Genomic DNA, 21,452 nt, shown 5'->3' on the forward strand with positions numbered 1-21,452 from the left:
CGTCCGATTATTCATGGATTTCAAACATCTCTTAATACGGTTCTTGAAGACGAACCGTAGCGACCATTCTTCTTGTGCTATTCTGAAAAGGCCTTGGCAAAGACGTTTAGGAAAACTAGGAATGACTAGTGACATTCACAACCAATGTTCAACCAAAAGAGTGTTATTCCGATTTTGGTTGAAACGTCTGAGAACGACCCAGACTCTCTCAGAATTCCATCCTACACCCCATTTCATCTTCTACTTCTGCCTTCCTTTGTTTCCTGCTTGACTAACTTGACATTTCATGCAATATTTGTTAGGCCTCGAACCTCCTACGAGATGCAAGTATTGGAGAGAGTCCAGTAAATTTTGTAGTCAGTAGAATGCAGATACTAACAACTCCACAGGTGTGTTGGTACCAATAGCTTATAATAAATGTTCAGTCAGTAGTATTGTTCACGGTTTTTTTGGTACCCTAGCAACTAGGGCAATGACGAGATGGGTCTCGTCTGTGACTAAAACGAGTAAACCAGATCACGTAAAATTATAAAAAACTTGAAAAGTCGCCCAATGAAAGATGGGAAAGACTCGAGCAGTTCTGCCTCCCCTCCCAACACTGATTGGTCATTCAGAAAGCATCATTTAGCATTTGTAATTTGTAACTTCGCACTGCTTTCTTTAGAATTTGGCCTTTTTGACTCATAAAAATAATGTTTGTTTATGTTAGGTCTCTTGATGCCAAATAACATTGTTTGCGCTAATAAATATATTATGATTCATTTTACTTTGCATTATTTTAGTCTGGACTGGTTATCAACCACCACGCAAGCAATACACTGGAGAGTTTTGGCAGATGGGCTGAGCGAAACAATAATCCTTTGGACAACGATGAGAACCACTATGACTATGCCACTTTGTTTACGAGGTAAGGTTGTGTTTAGAACTTTTAGTACGTTCACTCACATTAGGATGTAAAGAATTAGCTTTAGTGTGCTTTTATTTTCGATCATGATCTTCTTTGAATGCTGCTTCTGATATTTACAGATACAATATTTGTAAGGACAAGAATCAACCCTGTGAGACCTTAGGTACGCATTACGATAATGTAAATTGTTTTACCACACCGCATGCGCATGAGTAGTGGATAACTGCTAGTTATGCATTTAGTCGATAACTATTATCAGTAGATACACACTCAGTGATCTTGGTGATTTAAGCAATCTGATTGGTTCGCTATCTCTGACTATTCAACAATATTCACCTCCTAGCGAGTGGATAATGTGGGAGCTCGGTGTTTGTCCCATTTTTTTAGAGAACGATCTTTTAAAAGTCGACAAATCCTAGGGCTGACTTTTTTTAAGGCAAGAAAAGACTTGGAAGGATTCAATACGGCGTGTTTCAATTTGCTGTAGCTGAGTTTTGTGTTCGATTTATTGTTTACAACTCCCGTGTATTCGCGTACAGAAAGCCGTTTCGTGAACTCAGCGTTTTCTAACAAGAAAATTTTGGCTCAAAAATCGAAGTTTATTCATGACATACAAATTTAAAACAAGTAAACAGGAAAAAGAATGTTACAAGAAGACGACGTCTTACCTCGAGCAACCGAGCCGCCATTTTTGTCAGCACTTCATGCGAAGAACGACACAACAAACCCTTTTGGCTATAAACTTGGCGAGTCAACAGAAAACAACAAAGCTCTACTTATCTTCTCAGGTAAGGAAACAGTTCAAACTTTTATCGGTTCCATTTAAGCCATTAGGCTGTTGTTTGCGAAATAATAAACTTGTGAATTGCCATGTTTGAAAATTCTGCAAAGAACTATTTTTATACTTACGCGTGGTTTGATCTGTCAATCAAATCGTACTTTTTAATGGTTTCCTCTCTGATTTTGTTGAGATCACTTCGTGTGTATATACTAAAAAAATTATTCTTTTCAATCTCGTTGAATAGTGGCTTTGGGAATATTTACTTTGCCGCTAAGTAAATATTTACCCACTATTCACCTCAATTTCAAAGAATAATTGTTAAATAGCAATTGATAGTTGGTGCATTATCAAGAAGCCGAAGAAGCATAGAGCTCATAATATAAATGACCTAAACGCTGTCACAATTTTAAAATTACTGACTGGAGGCACTATTCAAGTTTATTTTGTTCATTTTTGATCAGCAAAAGCAGATTTTTTACCCAAGAGGCACAAGGATAACCAGTACGCATATGCATGGTCGAGAGGCCAAAAACCTATTGCTGTGCTGTATGAGCTTTTGGCAGCCTATAGCTGGGACCAGCATTATTTGCTGCTTCATAATTATTTTTAGTATACTACAGTGTGGTTAAAGAAGATCCACGAATCCTTCAGTGATGGCACTTTAAATTTCTGATGTGGGTGCGTTTTGGTGTATCTAGACTTTCGGACCCATCGGCCTGTATTCGCCAGCGATTATTCAGTAATCACTGCAAATGCGTCAAAAAATAGCGATGCGTTGTAATGATACTGACATATTTATGTGAACAACAGGCCTTACCAGAACTAGAGGGATGTGCAGCTTCCCTAACTCAGCAAGCATTGGCCAAGACAACGGCCTGATGCTTGGAATGACATTAGCCCATGTGTCTGGGCACAGGTAACTTTGATTTATGCTATTTTTATACGCCACGTACATTACTTGACCACTGACATTTCGTAGAAGATCATTATGAATCAAATGTCTACTCGAGCCATTCCCTTTATAGCGATTTCGCGGCTTTTCGTGCGAGCGCCGCAGAAACCCAGTGTTATTTCATTTTTAAACCAGAAATTCTTACCACTTTTAACCAATCAGCAAATTGACACACTTCTAATCCAAATGTTAAAAAAACTTACTTTGTATCTAAATTTCAGTCTTGGAATGAACCACGACAAAGGGGAATGTCCTGACGGCGTGAATATCATGGCGTCCTACCCAGCAGGAAAGAGGTCAGCTTTTCAATGGTCACCATGCAGTAAGAACTACCTGCAACAGTTTCTCAAGTAAGTGTGCCTAACTATTAATGAGGATATACTTATATGAATATATAATTAACAACCTGCGGCGGTTAGTCATCTTGAATCAGAATATTTCCTTTTACTTTTGTCACGAAATCTTGCAAATTGTTGCTTTTGATTCCCTTTTCGACCAATAACAATGCCCGTTTCTAACGCAATTTTCCTTTTTGTTCGTTATTTCTTCCTTTCATCCTCCTTTTTTCAAAGATAGAACCACTCCCCCCCCCCCTTTATCTTGCAGAGGGTCTTTTAAACAACGCTACTCTGGTAATCATCTGCTATCCCTGGCGTTTTTTTTTATTTCACTCAAGATCTGGTCTAAGCGCTCTTTGATATTTCATCAAACCAAAAAAAGTTCTTCAATTGAACAAACTTGGAAAAAGAGAAAATCCGTGTAAATAAAACAACATGAAATGAAATAAATTCCCGTTACGTTTTTAAGTTGGATTGTATCATTCCATACTGGTGACGTATGTTTCACTACCCTGACCTAGTGCTTCATTTCTCGGGGAAAGTCTCGCGAACGTATTTCTCTGAACTTTACCTGAAAACTTTTTTTTTTGTCGTTCTTCTGTTCCAAAAAGACCAGAAAAACGTTTTGGGGGTAGGAAACTGTTGGTAGCGTCTGTTTTATCAGGCTATCAATATGTTTTCTTCCTTTTCTCCTTAATTGTCATTTACCAAATTTCCGACCTCAGCTCAGATGATTCCAGCTGCTTAGATGATAATCCAACTAAAAAGAGCGTAATAGAGACCAGGACACTGGACAGACCAGGCAGGCTTTACGACGCGGATGAACAATGCCAGCTTTCTTACGGACAGACCTCCAAGTTCTGTGGAGGAGGAAAATTCTTGGATGTAAGTTTTGCCATTTAACGTTTCCAACATTCTTCACAAAAGGCAGATTAATGTTGATATCAACCTGGCCTTCATTACCAGATAATGGTAGGAGGGTCATTTTTTTGTTCAAAGTTAATGCCTCATTAGCTCTTTATTAAGAGAAACATTAAATATTAAGGTGAACAGGCCACTTCTTTTGAATACGCTATAGTAAATTCATCCTTCAGTTCTAAGTTTAAGGTTTGGACAATCGGTGTAACTACTAATTGTAAATTGCATTAATAAAGTACTTACGTTCACATGTAATACCGAGGACAAGAGTCTCAGTCATGCCTAAGTAGCTGTCATTACTTATCGCTTGGTCAACTAATTGTATAACGAAAATGAAATTGCAGCAAATTTGCGTGAAGCTATGGTGTGAAGTACCTGGGGGAAGTGGAAACTGCAAGACTGCTGAGATGCCAGCTGCGGATGGCACACCTTGTGGGAATGGCAAGGTATTGTTTGTGGTATTTTCAGAGACCCCTTTACTAATAGCAATGAAATACGACAAGTATTCACTTGCAAATACATTTATGATTTTAATGGAGGAAGGACAAGCTCAATATATTCGCTGCGTTTCTAAAAAAAGATTTGTTGATAGTTCTTTTGGAAAATGTCTCAAGCTGGGAATAAAATTCCTTTGTTAGCGAAAGCATTATATGCGCAAATTGTGGTGACATAATTTTAATCAGTGTTAACGTACTGAGTTTACATCAAAGTTAATAGTTTTCTACCTTAAATTGAGGTTCTTTTAGACCCTTTCTATTCAGTTTTTTATATATTAAGAAATAACATTTTTATTATTTATAATTGATTGTATTATACCACTTTATTTAAGATCAAAAGCATTTTAAAAGGCACTTCTCGCCCTACGCCTGTTAATATTGTGAATTGTATTGACAAAATGAGGAATCAAAACCATTTTTATACCTTTGCAGTGGTGCAGGCGTGGCCAGTGCATCCAGGTGGGTACTGAAGGAGCTGACACTGTCGACGGAGGGTGGTCAGTTTGGTCCACTAAGTACTCCGACTGCAGCAGAACTTGTGGTGGAGGGGTGAAATACAGAGAAAGAAGATGCAACTCACCTCGGTAAATAAGGAACACGCTTCGGTTCGTTACAATGGTGGAAAGAAACGTTTTGGCGTCTAGACACACCATGAGGGCACCCTTAAACGTCGACAAACTATCAAAGATTATCCGTAGAGACCCATAGGGCAGCTAATTAATTTTCAAACTTAGGGCAAAGCAGATCGGAAAGCTATATATGGTTAATTTTTTTGCCCAATTTTATACCTAGCACAATGCATCGACGCTGGGGGAGATAGTTGTTTAGTATTATTATTTTTACCAAATCCTTCACCTTATCATGTTCTCTTTGTGCCCCTTGGCACATAAGGCATCCAAAAAGTGTTTCCAATTTTGTCGGTTAGCTACTCCGGCTCTCACTTCGTCCCATAATTGCCATCCTGCCTCGTTTCTTTCTTTTCCAACCGCATCCCTCAAATCTTACCAAGTCAGTTGGATAAGCATTCTTTGCAAAAAAAGTGACTTAGTAAGAGCCAATTCAAAAAAGAAATTATTTCCTTCCTACAGTGAACCAGTAAGGACAGGCAAAATTCCGTCACTTTTAAGTATTTGTTAGTACAGCTGCTTTACTTATCGTTAAAATGTCCTCTCCCGAAACTATGGCGAAACGGAATGCTATGCTGACTTCCGTTCTAAAAACAGAGAATAGCCATGGTGAATAGCCCGCTTTAGAACTGTACCCTGCTTCTGGCTGGGCAGAAAATAGTTTATGATAAATCAAGAGATTCAAACTTTGTCCGTGAATATTCCTTCAATATATTCCGTCTCCGATGATGATCAAAGATTCCTTCGAGAAAAACCGATAACTCTTAAACAGTGAAGGGTTTCTAGTAGATGATAGAAAAGTATACACAAGGGTTAAAATTTGCAAAATACACAACAACAAATTTTGATGGAGAATTGAGACTTTTTTCTAATAAGTTTTGTCAAAACTCTATTTTTATCCGTAAAAGTACAATGAAGACAATTGTCATCCACAAAGAAAGAAAACCATACTTTTATACTTGATTAAAAAAGGTTTTTTGTTTGCAATTGCTAGCCCCAAGAATGGCGGAAAAAGATGCGAAGGAGAAGAGAGGGAATACAAGCTTTGCAACACTGACGTAAGTCGTTTAGGGCAATACATTTCGAAATTAACTTTCGAGTTATTGTCTCTCTCTGTCACCATAAAGTACCATAGACACCTCTATTTGGTCATTTTAATTCTGCGGAGGTTAGGGGTTCGGGAAGATGGGCAAATGCAGTTGTTAGTCATATCCTTGTATTCAACTCTTCTTTTTAGGCTTGCCCAGCCGATTCGATGGAATTCAGAAACTTCCAGTGTCAAGTGAAGAATTCTCAGCTGTTCAACGATCAGTATTACGACTGGGAATGGAAACCCTCAACTTTAAGTAAGTTCTGCAGATTCGTGCACTTCTGTATAGGGAAGACTCCCGTTCTAATTGGTCGTAAGCACCGGCAACTTCTGTCGCTGATGACAACAAGGTTAATAAGTCTCTACATCGGTTATTACAAGTCACTGAATTGACGACACCTCTGATAATTTTTCCGATCTAGTTTGTCTTGCAAATGATCGTTAAACCGTTGGAAAGTCTCCTTCCTCCTTACTATACTCAGCTACTTAATGTTCCTGTCAGTCTGTGTACAGTAGATGCAGCCCTTTTAGAAAAACTTTGCGTGGCCCTGAACTTTAAACGAAACGCAACCTAAAACGTACCAAATTCGCGACATGTCGTTTTCCTGCCAAAGAAGAAAAAGGAGAGAGTCATAACTTCACTAGTCTTGGTAAAACAGAGGTGTTTAGTTTATTAACAAATTTGTTGTTGTTGTTGTTGTTGTTTTTTTCCTTTTTAGAGAGAAAGTGTGTCTTGGGATGTTTTATCAAAGGAACGGGGTTAGGCTTTGCATTTGGAAATGTTGTCGATGGAACGGATTGTGAAAAGACCTCTCCTGACAAGTGTATCGAAGGACAGTGCACAGTAAGTCAGTTTATTTTTCATATACACATTGCGACATTGTAAGACATCCCAGGGAAATCAATCCCATTAATTAATTAGCAAAAAAGAACATAAGTGAAAAACAATCTGCTTGTCTTTTACTTTATTTCAAGCTGCCTGGCAGTTTGATTTGGCAATTTCTGCGAAATATTCTAACTAGCGAATAATTTGATTAGCACATTTCTGCGGTTCCACTTAGCACTTCTACACCCTCCGGAAACATACTCACTGATTCTTTTTAATCTGTACAGAAAGTTGGGTGTGATGGCATCATTGGCTCTAAAGCAGTGGTCGACAGGTGTGGGGTGTGCAACGGAGATGGTAGCACATGCTTACCAGGCTCAAGAGATAGTGTAACAACAAACACCTCTAGTACCAAGAAAGCATTTACTCCTGGGGCAGCAAACCTCATCACAAGCGCCTTAGACTGGCTGAAGCGCATGGGATATGACGTGGACAGAAGAGGACAAATTGCTGCTCCTGAAAGTACCACTAAAGACGCTCAGAAGGATGACTTTTACTGGGCTGTAGTTAAAACTGGTTGCAGTGTGTCCTGCGGTGGAGGTGATTTTATCTGGAGATATGGGCTCTTTCAATTTTCCAGAACTGTCCAGCCAGACTATTCCCTTCGTAATGAGAATTGCGCTTTTAACAAAAAATATCCGGCCAGATCGGTAAAATACTAAACAGCATGCTCTTCAGCAATGGCTCTTGGAAAAAGCCAATTTCATTTTCAAAATGACTGGTCTGGCCGTGATACCGCCAGCCAGTCCTGATTTATGGAAAACGCCCCAAATTGTTTTTTAAAGTGGTCTATTTTTCATCCCTGTGGAGTTTTGGATAATTCGATGCAAGTTTGAATAGTTTACATTTGAAAAGGACACTTCAACGAAGCATTAAATGACCTAGTGAATTGTCTAGTTCATCGCAAGATCCTCCGAATCCCGAAGGCAAAACCACCCAACTGGTGTTCTGGGTGGCATGCTTTCGAACTTGCGTCGGGTAATCAATGACTTTATTCCTTTTTACCAGTTTAGCATGGTGAATTTCCAGTGGTACATTTTTCTTGTCAATTAAGTAACTGCAAGAAAAAAGATAAGGAAATTAAAGCAAACACATCGTCCTCTAGATATCAGCTTAGAAATAGTCATTCAAGCTCGTCCGATTGTGGCGGCCAATATACAACCGAGTTTCATACAACTTCGTTGCCTTATTTTATTGATATTGTTTTCATACTAGGTTCAGAGGACTCGTTTGCTGAATGTCGGAGATCAGATGATGGTTCTCCAGTGAACGAGGAGAAGTGTGATGCTGGTCTCAGGCCACCACGTGCGACAGCGCACTGTAACTTTCAACCATGTCCACCTGTGTAAGTAACATAAAAAGACCTAATAGATTGGTTTTACTATAGGCATATTCAGAATGCAGGCAAAGACGTTCTTTGAGAGTATTATCAAGGTGAATGATAAACATGTGCAGTTAACATGTTGTTCATCATCTTACTCAAAGGGTTGATATTGTGCTGTCTACTAAATAGGTCTACTTTATGGATTGCATAATGGATTTCTCTAACACGTCTTTAACTCGAAAGCGATTTATCCAGTGGAAGGCACAACTCGAATTTCGAAAACCCAGACGAGGCTTATCTACATTTTTGTTAATGAAAGTATTTGTTCCCTGCACCAACGTTCCCCTGAATTAAACGGTGTCTGTTACACAAAAGAAAATTGGCAACTAAGAGACTATATGTCCACCGTTGCGTCAACTTAATTTATTAATTTAAATTCTGTAGTTGGAAGCCCGAAGGCTGGGAGGACTGTTCCCAAACCTGCAATGGCGGAAACAGGACACGCGAAGTAAAGTGTATGCAAGTCGCTGCTGATGGGATAGAGTATGATGTTGACTCCAGACTCTGTTCGGATCCTAAACCATCCATGGTAGAGGCATGCAACAACGTACCATGTCCAGCAGAATGGGTAGCACAACCATTTGGACAGGTAAAAATTCGCACTGAATGCCAACAAAGACTGTATTATGTTTTAATTGGATTCTTATTATGTGATAGCTTAGCTGCAGAATCGCTGTGATGTATATCAGGATAAGTGCTATAACATGACCGCGTCTGCGCCGTGTACGCCAGACCAAAACCTGCAAATGAATGGGCTAAATGTTATTTTTATTGGAGTTATTTCAGAGCATTTTTTGTAAATTAGTCTTCATGCAAAAAGAGATTGTAAGGCATTTCAAAGTAAAGCTCCATTTTTAACCTTATGTCATATTAATTTGGGCAGTGCTCAACAAAATGCGGTCGTGGACTTCAGAAAAGAACTGTGAAATGTATGAAGGCGGACCACCGTGGAAATCTAATGGACATGGAAGACAGCCAGTGTGATGTAACGTTTAAACCTCCCTCGCAAGAATTCTGTAATGTTCACAACCCATGTCCTGGTGATGGTGAGTTTTGCGATTTGATTAAGATTTCACCCTTTTTTGGAAGTGAAAAAAGGCGAAAGAAGATATATATCCGCCGCCTGGTTAACTCAAGTGGTTGAGTACCAGACTGTACAGTGGTTGGGTGGCTTCGATTCTCAGATGAACGGACGCTGAGAGTCCTTAAAACAGTTGAGGAGAGCTACTGCCGAGTTTGCTCTGACATTTTGTTGATCCGACTTTTTTAGAACTCAATAGAATCAATTAGGACGTAACACACCCCTATCTTTGACAACTCTCAGAGTCTTTCCCAAATTCTCATTGGAGTGCATTCCTAAGTTGATAATTACTTCGTAATATTTGTAAACTGAGCCCCAAGAAATTGTTGTAAATTGTGTTAACTCCCTGAAAACTTCAAGGAAAAAGATACATTTACATTTTCAAAGCATACTAGAAATATCACATGGATATTCTTTTGTTATTATAATACTCAACATTCAAAGGGCTCGAAAAAGGAACGTAAAAGAAAGGAATCAGAACGCCAAATTGTCTATCAGAATATCTTAAAATCATCCACCACGTTAACCACATCTGGATCATTACAATGATTACTGGTAAGAATAACTCTATTCCAGACTATCGTTATTTTTCTCCCCATGCAAGGGAATCCAAGACAGTCTTTGATTCTGGATTCCGGATTTCAGTTACTAGATTCCAGAACTTTGTCAGTGGAACTTGGATTCCGGATTCCAATCTCTAACGGGATTCCAGATTCCCAGAGTTGTATTCCGGATTCTAAAGCCCAGGGAAAAATTGCCAGGATTCCGAATTCCACAAGCAAAACTTCTCCGAATTCCGGAATCCAGATTTCCTTACGTTATCTTAGTGTTATCGTGTTGTGCACTATCCAGTCACTTTTATCACGCCATCTAGATCTAGATCTAGAGCTCTGTGCCACAACGGGTTTCCTGAGTAATTATATCATTATATCTCCTCAGACAACTGCGGCGGGAACTTTACAACAGATGTAGGAACATTTTCGTCTCCAAACTACCCGGCAGATTATCCTGACAACAAGGAGTGTGTTACAGTTATTAACGTTAATCCAAACAAGGTCGTTAAGCTTAAATTTCACAGGTAAAGGTTGTATTCATTTGCTGGTTGTTACGTTTTGGACTAGTTGGCCCTTTTTGACTGACTGAAGATGACATGTCGTCCTTATTCTATGTTGCATTCCTTTCGCCGGTTCAGATGAAATTCACGAATTGCCCTCATTTTGCTCCCAATGTATGGGTCTTCATAGCTCAGTTGGTAGAGCACCGCGTGTAGCACTCATTCCTTTTGTTGATTCTTTGCAATTTCTTCAAATGTGAACACAACTGCGATGGTTAAATCTTCAAATCTGTATTTAGATTATATTCATTTGTTTAGGTAAGTACTCCAGAATGGGTTGTATGATTAAAGATACATGTGTGACTTTTGCTACTAAATCAGAATTGTTTTCCTCTCCTAAACGTATTGGACCCGGCGCGACTTTCAACTTTAGTAGTAACAGTGTTTTCAGAACACGCATTCCTCACCCTAACAGCTAGCGTCTTTGTCATAACCTTTTTCAGAACGAACACATTTCATTCGTTCATCTTTACATTAAGCGAGATCAATGCAATAACATTTTTAATTACATATATGTACACTTACATTAAAATATGTTGCCGTTAACATAAGTGGCGCAAAAAAAAACAAGCTGATGAGTTTAGGTAAGTGTTGAAGAAACAGTGTTAGTCTTTAGTGGTCTTCCCACTGAAATGATGATGAACGTGCCGGGAAGGGTTTGCGGTTTTCCAACCTTTTCTGTCAATAATTGTAGTGTTACTTTGTTTCCAGTATGCAAATTATGTCTCCAGAAGATACTTCAAATGCTGAGAAGTGTAAAGGTGACTTTTTAAAAGTGATGGACGGTGACTGTTCTTCGTTCAGAGCAGAAACCAAATACTGTGGGAAACAGGAACCTGCTCCATTCTTCTCCACTGGGAACAAACTCTGCGTCAAGTTTTATTCGGACGAATCTCAAACGGCGCAAGGATTCAGTGCATCATACGAGGCTGTAGACAGACCAACCAACCCGGGAGGTAGGATATGGGTAGCAATATATAGTGTATTGCATTTTTTATAGTCTTGTATTATTCCAGTGTCATTTTCCTGAGTGAGACCAACAGTTAACTACCCAGCAAAAGATAAGTAACATACTAATCAACCAGGAGCAATTGCGAGCCTTCAAGAGATGCGAAAGCTACTCCTAAACTTTGTATCGGAATGGGAACATCTAGTTTATACCTCTACATGAGTTGCATGGGCAGTCGTAAACTTAAGAGTCCGTACTTGAATCTGAGCTAACTTGGTAGGGAGCCAGTTATAAATAGCCGGTCACTTTATGTTAAACAATAGGGGTAAGTGCAATCTGTTACCATTTCAATGTCTGCCTTGTTTTGGTGTTATTGTAATTGACTTTCGTTGCAGATCAATGTGGTGCTGTTCTGACGTCGCCGGTTGGATTAATCACGTCACCAAACTACCCGGAGCCCTATCCAAGGAACGAAGAGTGTAATACAACCATCAGGGTTGCCAAAGGTCCAATCAATGTAGCGTTCCAGGCTTTTGATGTAGGAAGTACAACGTAAGCCTATTTGCTTGTATGTTACCATAATCATCACTCAGGCCTAGGCCAGACGTCGAACTTTTCATAAGACGAACCAAACTTGGTGAGTTCGACGTCTGGTACAGGTAAGTTCGTCTGATTGAGTTTAGATCGTCCAACACGTTCTTTCCGTCTGTTCAAGACGGATACAACGTCTGAAGATCGTCTCCCGGAACTAAACTAATAAATTAAAAATTTGTATGTCATACAAAATATATGTATTTAGCCTCGTTCAGGTGAAAATTTATTAAAACTGCTTTTTGGTCTGATTTAGTTAATTGGTTCGAAGGGGATTCGACGCCTCCTAAGTTCGAAGTCTGACAACAGACCATCGTGACTTAATTTAGGTGGACTCCAAATTAGAGTTTGGTTCGTGTCATGAAAAGTTCGACGTTTGGCCTTGGCTTTAGAGTTCAATCATAATCGATAACAGACTTGCCGTGCCAGTAACAAAAGTAGCCTGAAGCCAAACCCCTTGTTACGCCAGATGCACTTCTCCCTTTTACCCAAGTTATAGCCCCCCTTGTTACACCAGCTACTTCTACCCTTTCTCACATTAGATGAACTTCCCCTTTGTCACCCCAGATACCTTCCCAATTTTAGAGGGTAAAATTGAACCACAATAAATATGTTGTGGTTTATCCATCGTTCTTTGGTATGATAACGTAGATCTAATAATGCAATTGAAAGAAAATAAGATGTAATTCATACCATGGATAAACTTGAACCACGGCAATGCAAGCCATTCTTCGCATGGTGAATGCACAAATTCTTCCAGATAAAGGTTGAATGTTCTGCTTAACTTTATCTTTCAAGTGCAAGTTTTGTTCCTTTCATTTGCACAGTTGCGAGGATGATTATTTAGTTATGGACGAGCCAATCCAAGGAAAATCCAAAAAGTTTTGCGGAAACCAGATCCCTAACTCGTTCAACGTTTCCTCGAATGAGTTGAAGATTTCTTTCAAGTCGAAAGAACGCATGGGAAGACCCAAACCAGGATTTGTTGCGACCTACACATCTGGCACTACTCCAGGTACTTCATTATGCCACGAAATTTATAACAAAATATTTGAAATGCATGAATGGGAGCAATTTCTGCCACAGAAAATAAATATGTCAATATATAATAAATGTACTAAATAATTTACCTGTTTCCCTCAACGTGCTTAGCTAAGTGGCTAGAGCACCCAGTCCTATTAAGGTTGTCCGAGGTCATGGGTTCGAACCCCGAAATACGTTGTTTGTTTGTTTTGTTTTGTTTTGGTTTGTGATATGGTGACTCTGAATCTTTCTCTTAATTCACATCTTTGAACACTCGCAGATGAGATAAGAAAGACGGCTGGAAATGCTGGAATTAAAACTTTCACTTCTAAGCTAGACCAAGGACTTATCACGGATGCTGTTGCAAGAGGTGAGACAATATACGTCTAAAATCCGTTTAATAAGCTGTCACTCTCTTTATGTGCTCTTTGTGTATGAAGTAAATTCAAAACCAATCCGGGCGTTGTTCATAAATACATATCAAAATTGTACTTTCAGCAAATATTCCAACGCCCTCTAGTACTGGACTTCCTGCTGAAATGGGTATAGATTTCTTACCTGTGTCAAAACAAGACAGCAAAGAAGGTGAGGGTTGACATTTATCACATGTACATTTTACTACTATTATTACAGTCTGCATTACCAGCTAATCTTGGGGGAAATGCTATCCTAACCAGCTCCAAATTGCCATGAGTGCTGCTTCAGTGCATTGTAGGCTTCTGATCCCGATTCGAAATTCAAGCGTGATTTTTTAAGGGGTATTGAAATTTCCCATAAAACTAACAACAACAACAACAAATTTTAGTGAAAGTCAATCAGTATAAATAATTACATAATTTTACCACCCACAAATAGCCTGGGAACTAATCGAGGAGAAGGCAGGAAAGACATATTTACATCACACCGTTCCAGTGGATGGACTAAACAACAATAAACACACTACAATGCACTAAGTAGAATAAATTAACTAAAATAAAACAGTGTTTAACAAATGAAGGAGCCTAGACTGTGCTATGTTCTGTTGTAAAGCTCGCAGGAAACGGCTAGAGCACGAAAAACGTGTAGGGGGGAACAGGAAACGTAGTCGACTGTTTCTCCTCACTTCTTAAGTTAAATTCCCTTCGCATTACTTTCTTAAATTTCCGAAACAAACTTTCTTTTCAGGCGAACGATAGTGTCACCCTCATTATCCACACTTAAATTAGCCAATCGCAATGTTTTTTAGAACATGTTAGAATGGGCCAAATGATTTGAGTGGTTGAATAAGACAAAAGCTGTCAAAACTGTCAAAGCATCAAAGCTTTTACATCGTAAAACGAGCGAAAGGTTTTGTGAATTTAAATGCAGAAGAAATTTTCTTTTTTGGGTCCAAAAGGCAGTTTCTAAAGGTAAAAAGTGATTTTAAATCCGAACAGTTTTTCGGCCAAAAACTAAACCTGAAAAGTAAAAATTCTATGAAATTTGCCTACGTCATCGCAGAAGAGATGCTGTAGTCGCGCGATCGAGCTAATGTTAGGAATGAACAAACTCAAAACAATAGACAGTTATTTCTTGAAAACTTTTATTCAAAAACTAAGTAGTTAATCCTTAAAAGTAAGTAAAATCAGTTGCGCTCAAGGCAAAATTCAACATAAAATCCATCTCAAACCGGGTGCTTTTTGTAAATTTTCTTTACTGCCGATCACAAAATTTATAAAACTTTTCTGAAACATTGTTACATACATAAATTCTCTTTTAAAAACGTACTTTTGTTGACCATAGAGTAAAAAATGTACCTGAAAAGTCTGCAAAAACTGCGCTGCCTTGATTGAATTCATAGCTTGCAACCACGTTTCAAGGCGGCCATGTTTGGCGTCAATACAATAGAATTTTTCTCGGAAGAATTTACGTGAAAATAGATTTTAGTTCCCAGTGGAGAGAAATGCTTTTGTTCTTGACCACCAATATGGCCGCCGTGACGTCACGTGCAAACCAGCAATTTCACTGAACAGGACATTTGAATTGCTCTTCGCAGTGAAGAAAACATCGTTGAATTCCTCGAAGAACGATTTCGTAGCCAAAAGCTTTCTATAGTCCACAAAAAGAAAACTGAGCATTAATTTGAACTTCCCCTTTCCATTTGCGTCTTTTAACGGTGTGTTTTTCACCCTGAAATCGGCGAAACTTTGGTCTTGAAAACCACCGCATGGATTGATTCACAGTTGGCGTGACAACTTCAGCTCCACGTCTTATACTCTTATGAAGCATACTTTTTCAACCAATCAGAGTGTGCGTTATACCTGACTTTATCATGAAAGTAAATAACGATTACGAAGAGAGACTAATATAATGTGTAAAACAACTGAGGCATAATATACAACAGGTAGCACAAAAGGACGAAACATATAAACGGAAACCAGGTAAACCAATAAAACATTCGATTTATGAGAAACAATGGAAAACTTACGAAGCACATTCACGCACACGTCTTGGTCAGCTCACGTGACTCCATTAGCTTGTAACTGTATAGCTGTGAGGGTATTCTTCTATCAAATGACAGGGTTAAATGAAATTTACACAATATTTATTTATTTTTTAACACCATTTGTATCTCAATCTGTAGTTTCAAAAGAGGAAGGGGAGAATATAGATGCTGGTGTTGACGAGAACAAAGGTAAAAATAATTTTTACACTATAAACATCATTTATGTAATGTTTACTGTCACTATTAACATTGGAACGTTTCTTCGTCCATTTTCTGGAAAGCCAATAACTCTAAATTACCTTAATTTACGGCGATGCCCAAGAAACTAGTCGATAATCAGTATAAAAAATAACTTGCGATGAAATTTTGATACCTATGGTTATACTTTAAGAGGCTGATTATATTAGTAAACCTATATCGGAATTGTGTTTTAACGTTACTGAAATATTTTCCTTTACTTTTTTCAAATGTTATTTATTTATCAATTTCCTTTTTGATATGTTTTAAGTTTGCGTCTTTTCAGTTTAAAAGTATTATTTTCTGGATGATAGAACATTGAAATTTATTTTTCACTCAACGTGTAACCCCCTGGTATAACTGCTAATTACCGTTTGTCGTGGGATTACAGTTTAACTCCGTGGAAGAAAAGTTGCCCATTAAAGGAGCTCTGTCAAAAGAATGCACGGATGGAAAAACGTGGGATGGGATTTTCGGTTTTGCTCTTTTACTTGCGCCATTTTTCGCGCGGTCTTTGACTCTTGTTCCTCGTTCTTTGCTCCTAAACCGCACAGAAAAGGCTTGCTACGCAGACTAAACGTGCTGAGACAAACGGATGGCGATTGTGATTTTGAAAAGTTGTTAGCCTAACAGTTTTTCAAAGTTCATTTTTGGTGTTTGTGACCTGTTTGCAACGTTTTATATAATGCTTCGGAGACGTATTTGTTTGACATCAAGCTGTGGTTTTGTCATCCACCGGTAGTTTTTCAAGTTTCATAGCTAATAAGGAAGCGTAACTGGCGCAATAAACAAAATGAACTCCCCAGTCTTTAAGTAGTTGTAATATTCTTATAATCCTACTTTGGACACGGCTTAGAAAAAAAAATAATAACCAACAAATTTTAAATCTATCTTTGGGTAGTTGTTTAAAAAAATCATAAATATTCCAGATAACGAACACATCGATGATGATGATGATGTGATAACTAGGCCTACAAGCGGCCTACAGAGTGGTAAGTAGAATAAATAACTTTTCAAGATTGTCTTGGCTTGTTATCTCTCACGTTTTTACAATTTTTATTTAACTTTGGTTGACTAAAAGAAAAATAAGTAAGCACTTAAACACTCAAATCAGTAAGCTGATGTAAAGTTGGACTGATACAATCAACTTTATGTTGCAAAAATCAAATTGAAGATTTCTTAGGCAATCTTGAAATAAAAGAAATACCTTTCCTGGGAATATCAACTTTTGAGAAACAGCGAAACAACTTTGCCAAAGAATTTACAGGAAAAATATTCAAAGAAGTATTGAACTGTTATCAGATTCTTTAGAAAAAACGGTATTTCCGGCTCTTATCCTTAATAGCCCTTAATCAACTCAATGGCGACTCTGATGAAAGTGGGAGTGGCGAGGACTCGCTAAGTAGCAAAAACAACACCGACAATTCAACAATAACAGGAGAAAACAAAAATCTTCCTCAAGATAGAGGAGAACAGAACGAGACAAAAGGTAAGACGCATTTTAATGTTAGTAAAATTTACTCACATAACCTTTCAAAATTTATGGTGATGGTGATGACGACGACCGTGGTGTTGGCGGTGGCAGCAGTGGTGGGGGTCATAATAATGAAGATTATGATGATGACTTACGACAACATAAACATTATTTTACTTTACAATAGGCTACATCTGTTTTTGGTACTCTAAACAGAAATTTGCACTTTTTACTTATTTTTAGGTAATCAAAATGATAATATTGCGAAACAAACCATCCCCCAGACTGGTCAAGGTAAGTAACTTAGCTACGAATGATATGCAGTCCGAAAAACATATTCAAAATTAACGGCTCTACTGCGACACACAACGTTAATTTTATTTTCCAAATTAATTTTCTAGCCTGTTGCTTGCTAAAAACCTGACTACTCTTATTTTTAGAAAGCAGCCAAAATGAGACATTGTCGGACATTCCTAATGAGTCTCAGATGAATGGTAGGTATAATCATTATTAGAGCAATAAGAAAATTATCACCTGACAGGTCCTCTGTTCATCTGACTATAGCTAATGGCATAGCGTAGCTTATATCTTGAGGAGAAAACGTCAAATATTTTAAATAAAACATCAAATGTCTCTATAAATATTTCTATCAAAGCCGATTGCAACTTTCTCATTGTGTACTATTGCAACTGTAAAGGCAATTTATGGCGATGTATGTTCGAAATATTTATTGACAAAATACCCGCATTTCTCTCTCCTCGCTATCTACATTAAATAAAGTACACCAGACAATAGGAATATGGAATTTACAACGGAACGCTAACGAAATTTTGCTAACGGGAGTAGGGGTATGTGACGATCGTTTGTAATATTTCTGAATGAAAATGCATAAATTAATAAAAATCAAATTTTAAGGGTATTCCTGTATCTTGAAATTCTCTCCTTTTTTTATCAGTGGTACCATAAATTAAGCCCTTCCAAGAGCATAATGGCTCTTGCCCTTCTTGTTTTGTTAATTTTTTTTAATCCAGTACCTTCCATTCATTGCTGTTATAACATGTCGATCACAGAATGACAATCTGCTTGTTAAATCGGTTCATACCACTCAATACGGCATTCGTTCTCACCGTTACACTGGTACCAACCTTTGGAATTATTTATCCATTGATGTTAACCAGGCGATCTGGTGACGTCATTGCGGAGGGCTGGGGAGAAAATTTTAATGCCGTATCCCATGAAACAGCGCGCGCGCATTCACAAGTTTTGTTTTTGTCCACCATGTCGGTCAAATGTGGTGCGAGTAGCGTTCATCGATGAATTTTGGGTTCTTTCCAACCTTATACCGCGTTTCGAACTCTCATTGGTACCAGAAATATAGGAAGTATTTATATGAACGGATGAAAAGTCTCGTGGGGCAGCAGGTTGGTTTTAAACTCAAAAGAAAGCGATGTGTGAAAAGTGCAATTTCGAATCGTGGATTCCAACTTGTAAGCATGAAGATAATTTCTCACCTTGTTTTATACTGTTATGTTCTATTATTGTATGTATAGGTAGTATTAAAGATATCGTGTTTATCGTTGTTTCTTGTGTGTCGCTATTTAGTCAGATTTTTTTAAATATTTTGATTGTGTTAGCGAGCACGAGGAAAGTTGAGTTCGATCAAACGCTCGCTCAACTCATCCACTTTGTCGCGGGTGGCACATTTTTGGCGGGCTTTTTCAAAGCAATGTTACAAACTATGCCATTTAAAAACCCTTTTGATGTTTGGTCGCTTATTTGCAAATACAGTACAGCCCGAGCATGGCTTTTGTACTACAGGAAAAAGAAAACGTCGTTCAACTTGAGACTTTCATCCGCTTGCATTGTCCATCTCCGAACTGCGAAAAATTTTATAAAACCAAAAAAAGTTTAAACGAGCACTTTCGGCTGTATCCGACACATAAACCGGAGTCTCTAAAAAATTCACACAAGCGAATTTCAACAAAGGAGATAAGCGAGACGTTTTTAAGCGAAGAACAGCCTTATTCGAGGAGACAAAGAGTTCGTGAGCTGATGTCACATTTGACTGATGAAGAAATTTCAGAATTCGCTCTTCCCAGAGTCACCAAAGTTGTGCCGCCTGTTGACTTTTTTTTACAAGGAAGCTCCTCGTCTGGGGATGTATTTCAGAAGTTGGTGACTTTTAGAGAGCAAATTTGTCTCCGTTTTCCGGAACTTGTAACTTTCTTTTACTCGAAAACATCCTTACCTTTTACCTTGCAAAGCCCGAAGCAGAAATTTATTGACTTTGTTCTCGACAACAAAAGTAATTGTTGTGAATGGTTGTTGGAGCAAGACAATGGATCCCTTTTGCGAGGATTCCTCATGCCATTGGTTTTTAAAACCTATTATCCTGCCTTCAAAGATTTTTCTTGTGGTATTGTTGGCGAATTTGGCATTAGCCAAAAAGACACCCAGGACGTCTTGAGAAACAAGTTGGGGAAAAAGCTGGAAAAAGTCCTGGGAATCAACCCTATTCTCAGCAAGGATGAAATTTTCGGTAAACTCAATGATACACGTCAAGAATTACTTGAAAAGGTTGGGCTAAAATTTAACGAATTTGGCGAGGTAGTTGTGGGTTATGTTGATGTTGAAAAATACATAACACTTTTTCTTAGTCAAGCAGGCGTGCAAAGTGCTATAACAGCACCAAATGACACTATTATTATTATGGATTACACTGATGGTTTTCCCTGGCTGAAATGGTCTCGCCATTTTACTGGAGAGACCAGTGTCCGAGTGAAGATTATTGAGCCTTATAATTTACTGAGCACAGTGTTGACGGTTGCTTTGTGGATGGGAGGTGATGATTATGACACAGTGAAAAAATGTGCAGGGGCAGTTTTTGATCAGCTGAAAGAACTGAAAACAATTAAACATCCATTAAGTGGGAAGGAAATTAAAATTGTCCGCAGGAGCTGTGGTGATGGTAAGGAAAGGAGGTCTTCAACGGGTAATTCTTCTGCAAAATCCTCCTACCCAATCCCTGAAGCCCCAGAACACCAAAGTCAGTTGGGAGATATGAAACTAGTATGTACATGTCCAGTTTGGACTGTTGAAGACACAGAAGCTCTAGAGACTAAATTCCAAAGCGAACTTAAAGGAAAAGCCCCTAGCAAAGAAAAACACAGGGAGTTCGCTAAGCAAAATCTTGGAAATACTGGCCGTAGTAATATTTCTGGAACACCACTCTCTGAGTACTACCCTGGAACTTCCCATCTTGGTTTTCGATCTGCAGAAACATTATGTTTGCGAATTGCCAAGATTGCATCAGGTTTGTATCCATAGCGACACAGGCAAACGCTAGAGCTACATCTTACCAGTCACCTTAAACTGATATATGCTTATATATGTAAATTTTTTATTTTCTTTTTAATCTCTCTTGAGCTGTCCGATTCAAAAGTACTATAATTTTTGCAGTGAAACATCCTCTGCCTGAATTTATTTAACAAAAAAAGGTAATAATAATTATTACTGTTGTACCCTTTGAAGCAAAGAAATACAAAATTATAGGCACATAAGGGCACCCTTCTTAACCTGCCAAAATGTTTTAAGTGATCAGCAAGTGAGTCAAAAAAGATCACAACATCAGAGGAAACTGCCAACCACACATCATCTTGCATATTTTTAGCATGTGAGGAAAAGGGAAGACATAATTAGGGGGTATTTTTATTACATGCCCAGGTAGAGAAACAAGGGAGTATTACTGTTGGAAAATATTTTTTCAACAAAAGAAGAGAAATTTCTTATCCCCTAGCAGCCATATAATGTTTTGTGTATTATTTGAACAGCTATGAAATACCAAAACCTTTCACTTTCCTTTTTTTTTCTGCAAAAGGTGTAATTTTATTCTGTACCCATAGCAACAATGATCTTTAGGTGTGTTTGTGCAAAAACCTTGCCTGATATTTTACTGGTGAATAAATTCTATACCCCAGCTCATTAATTAATATTAACAGGTCCAGTTGTGGGACAACAAATAGCAAAAAATAATATTCTGGCATGTAGATGCTAGTTACCTTGGCCAAAACTAAATTGACTCTTTCTTTACTTTTTGAAGCCTTTCTCATCATAAATCCACATTTATTTTGTTATAGCTGT

At 38.2% G+C, this 21,452-nt stretch overlaps 1 protein-coding gene across 1 annotated transcript in view; it reads left to right on the plus strand.

The window, feature by feature from the left end:
* The window catches only part of LOC140937696 (A disintegrin and metalloproteinase with thrombospondin motifs 6-like), a 35,214-nt gene that overhangs the window by 4,448 nt on the left and 9,314 nt on the right, over positions 1–21,452 (plus strand). Inside the window, exons 5-30 of the mRNA XM_073387262.1 lie at positions 303–389; positions 783–907; positions 1,027–1,070; positions 2,499–2,604; positions 2,862–2,990; positions 3,704–3,863; positions 4,241–4,342; positions 4,826–4,977; positions 6,014–6,077; positions 6,257–6,365; positions 6,829–6,953; positions 7,223–7,535; positions 8,211–8,340; positions 8,764–8,968; positions 9,263–9,425; positions 10,400–10,538; positions 11,286–11,530; positions 11,919–12,075; positions 12,942–13,129; positions 13,418–13,507; positions 13,636–13,722; positions 15,740–15,790; positions 16,768–16,830; positions 17,184–17,327; positions 17,556–17,606; positions 17,753–17,806. Of these exons, the coding sequence (XP_073243363.1) occupies positions 303–389; positions 783–907; positions 1,027–1,070; positions 2,499–2,604; positions 2,862–2,990; positions 3,704–3,863; positions 4,241–4,342; positions 4,826–4,977; positions 6,014–6,077; positions 6,257–6,365; positions 6,829–6,953; positions 7,223–7,535; positions 8,211–8,340; positions 8,764–8,968; positions 9,263–9,425; positions 10,400–10,538; positions 11,286–11,530; positions 11,919–12,075; positions 12,942–13,129; positions 13,418–13,507; positions 13,636–13,722; positions 15,740–15,790; positions 16,768–16,830; positions 17,184–17,327; positions 17,556–17,606; positions 17,753–17,806 (3,283 nt within the window). The remainder of the gene's footprint in view (positions 1–302; positions 390–782; positions 908–1,026; positions 1,071–2,498; positions 2,605–2,861; positions 2,991–3,703; positions 3,864–4,240; positions 4,343–4,825; positions 4,978–6,013; positions 6,078–6,256; positions 6,366–6,828; positions 6,954–7,222; positions 7,536–8,210; positions 8,341–8,763; positions 8,969–9,262; positions 9,426–10,399; positions 10,539–11,285; positions 11,531–11,918; positions 12,076–12,941; positions 13,130–13,417; positions 13,508–13,635; positions 13,723–15,739; positions 15,791–16,767; positions 16,831–17,183; positions 17,328–17,555; positions 17,607–17,752; positions 17,807–21,452) is intronic.

Source organism: Porites lutea, chromosome 5, assembly GCF_958299795.1.
Source record: "Porites lutea chromosome 5, jaPorLute2.1, whole genome shotgun sequence".
Classification (NCBI taxonomy): domain Eukaryota; kingdom Metazoa; phylum Cnidaria; class Anthozoa; order Scleractinia; family Poritidae; genus Porites; species Porites lutea.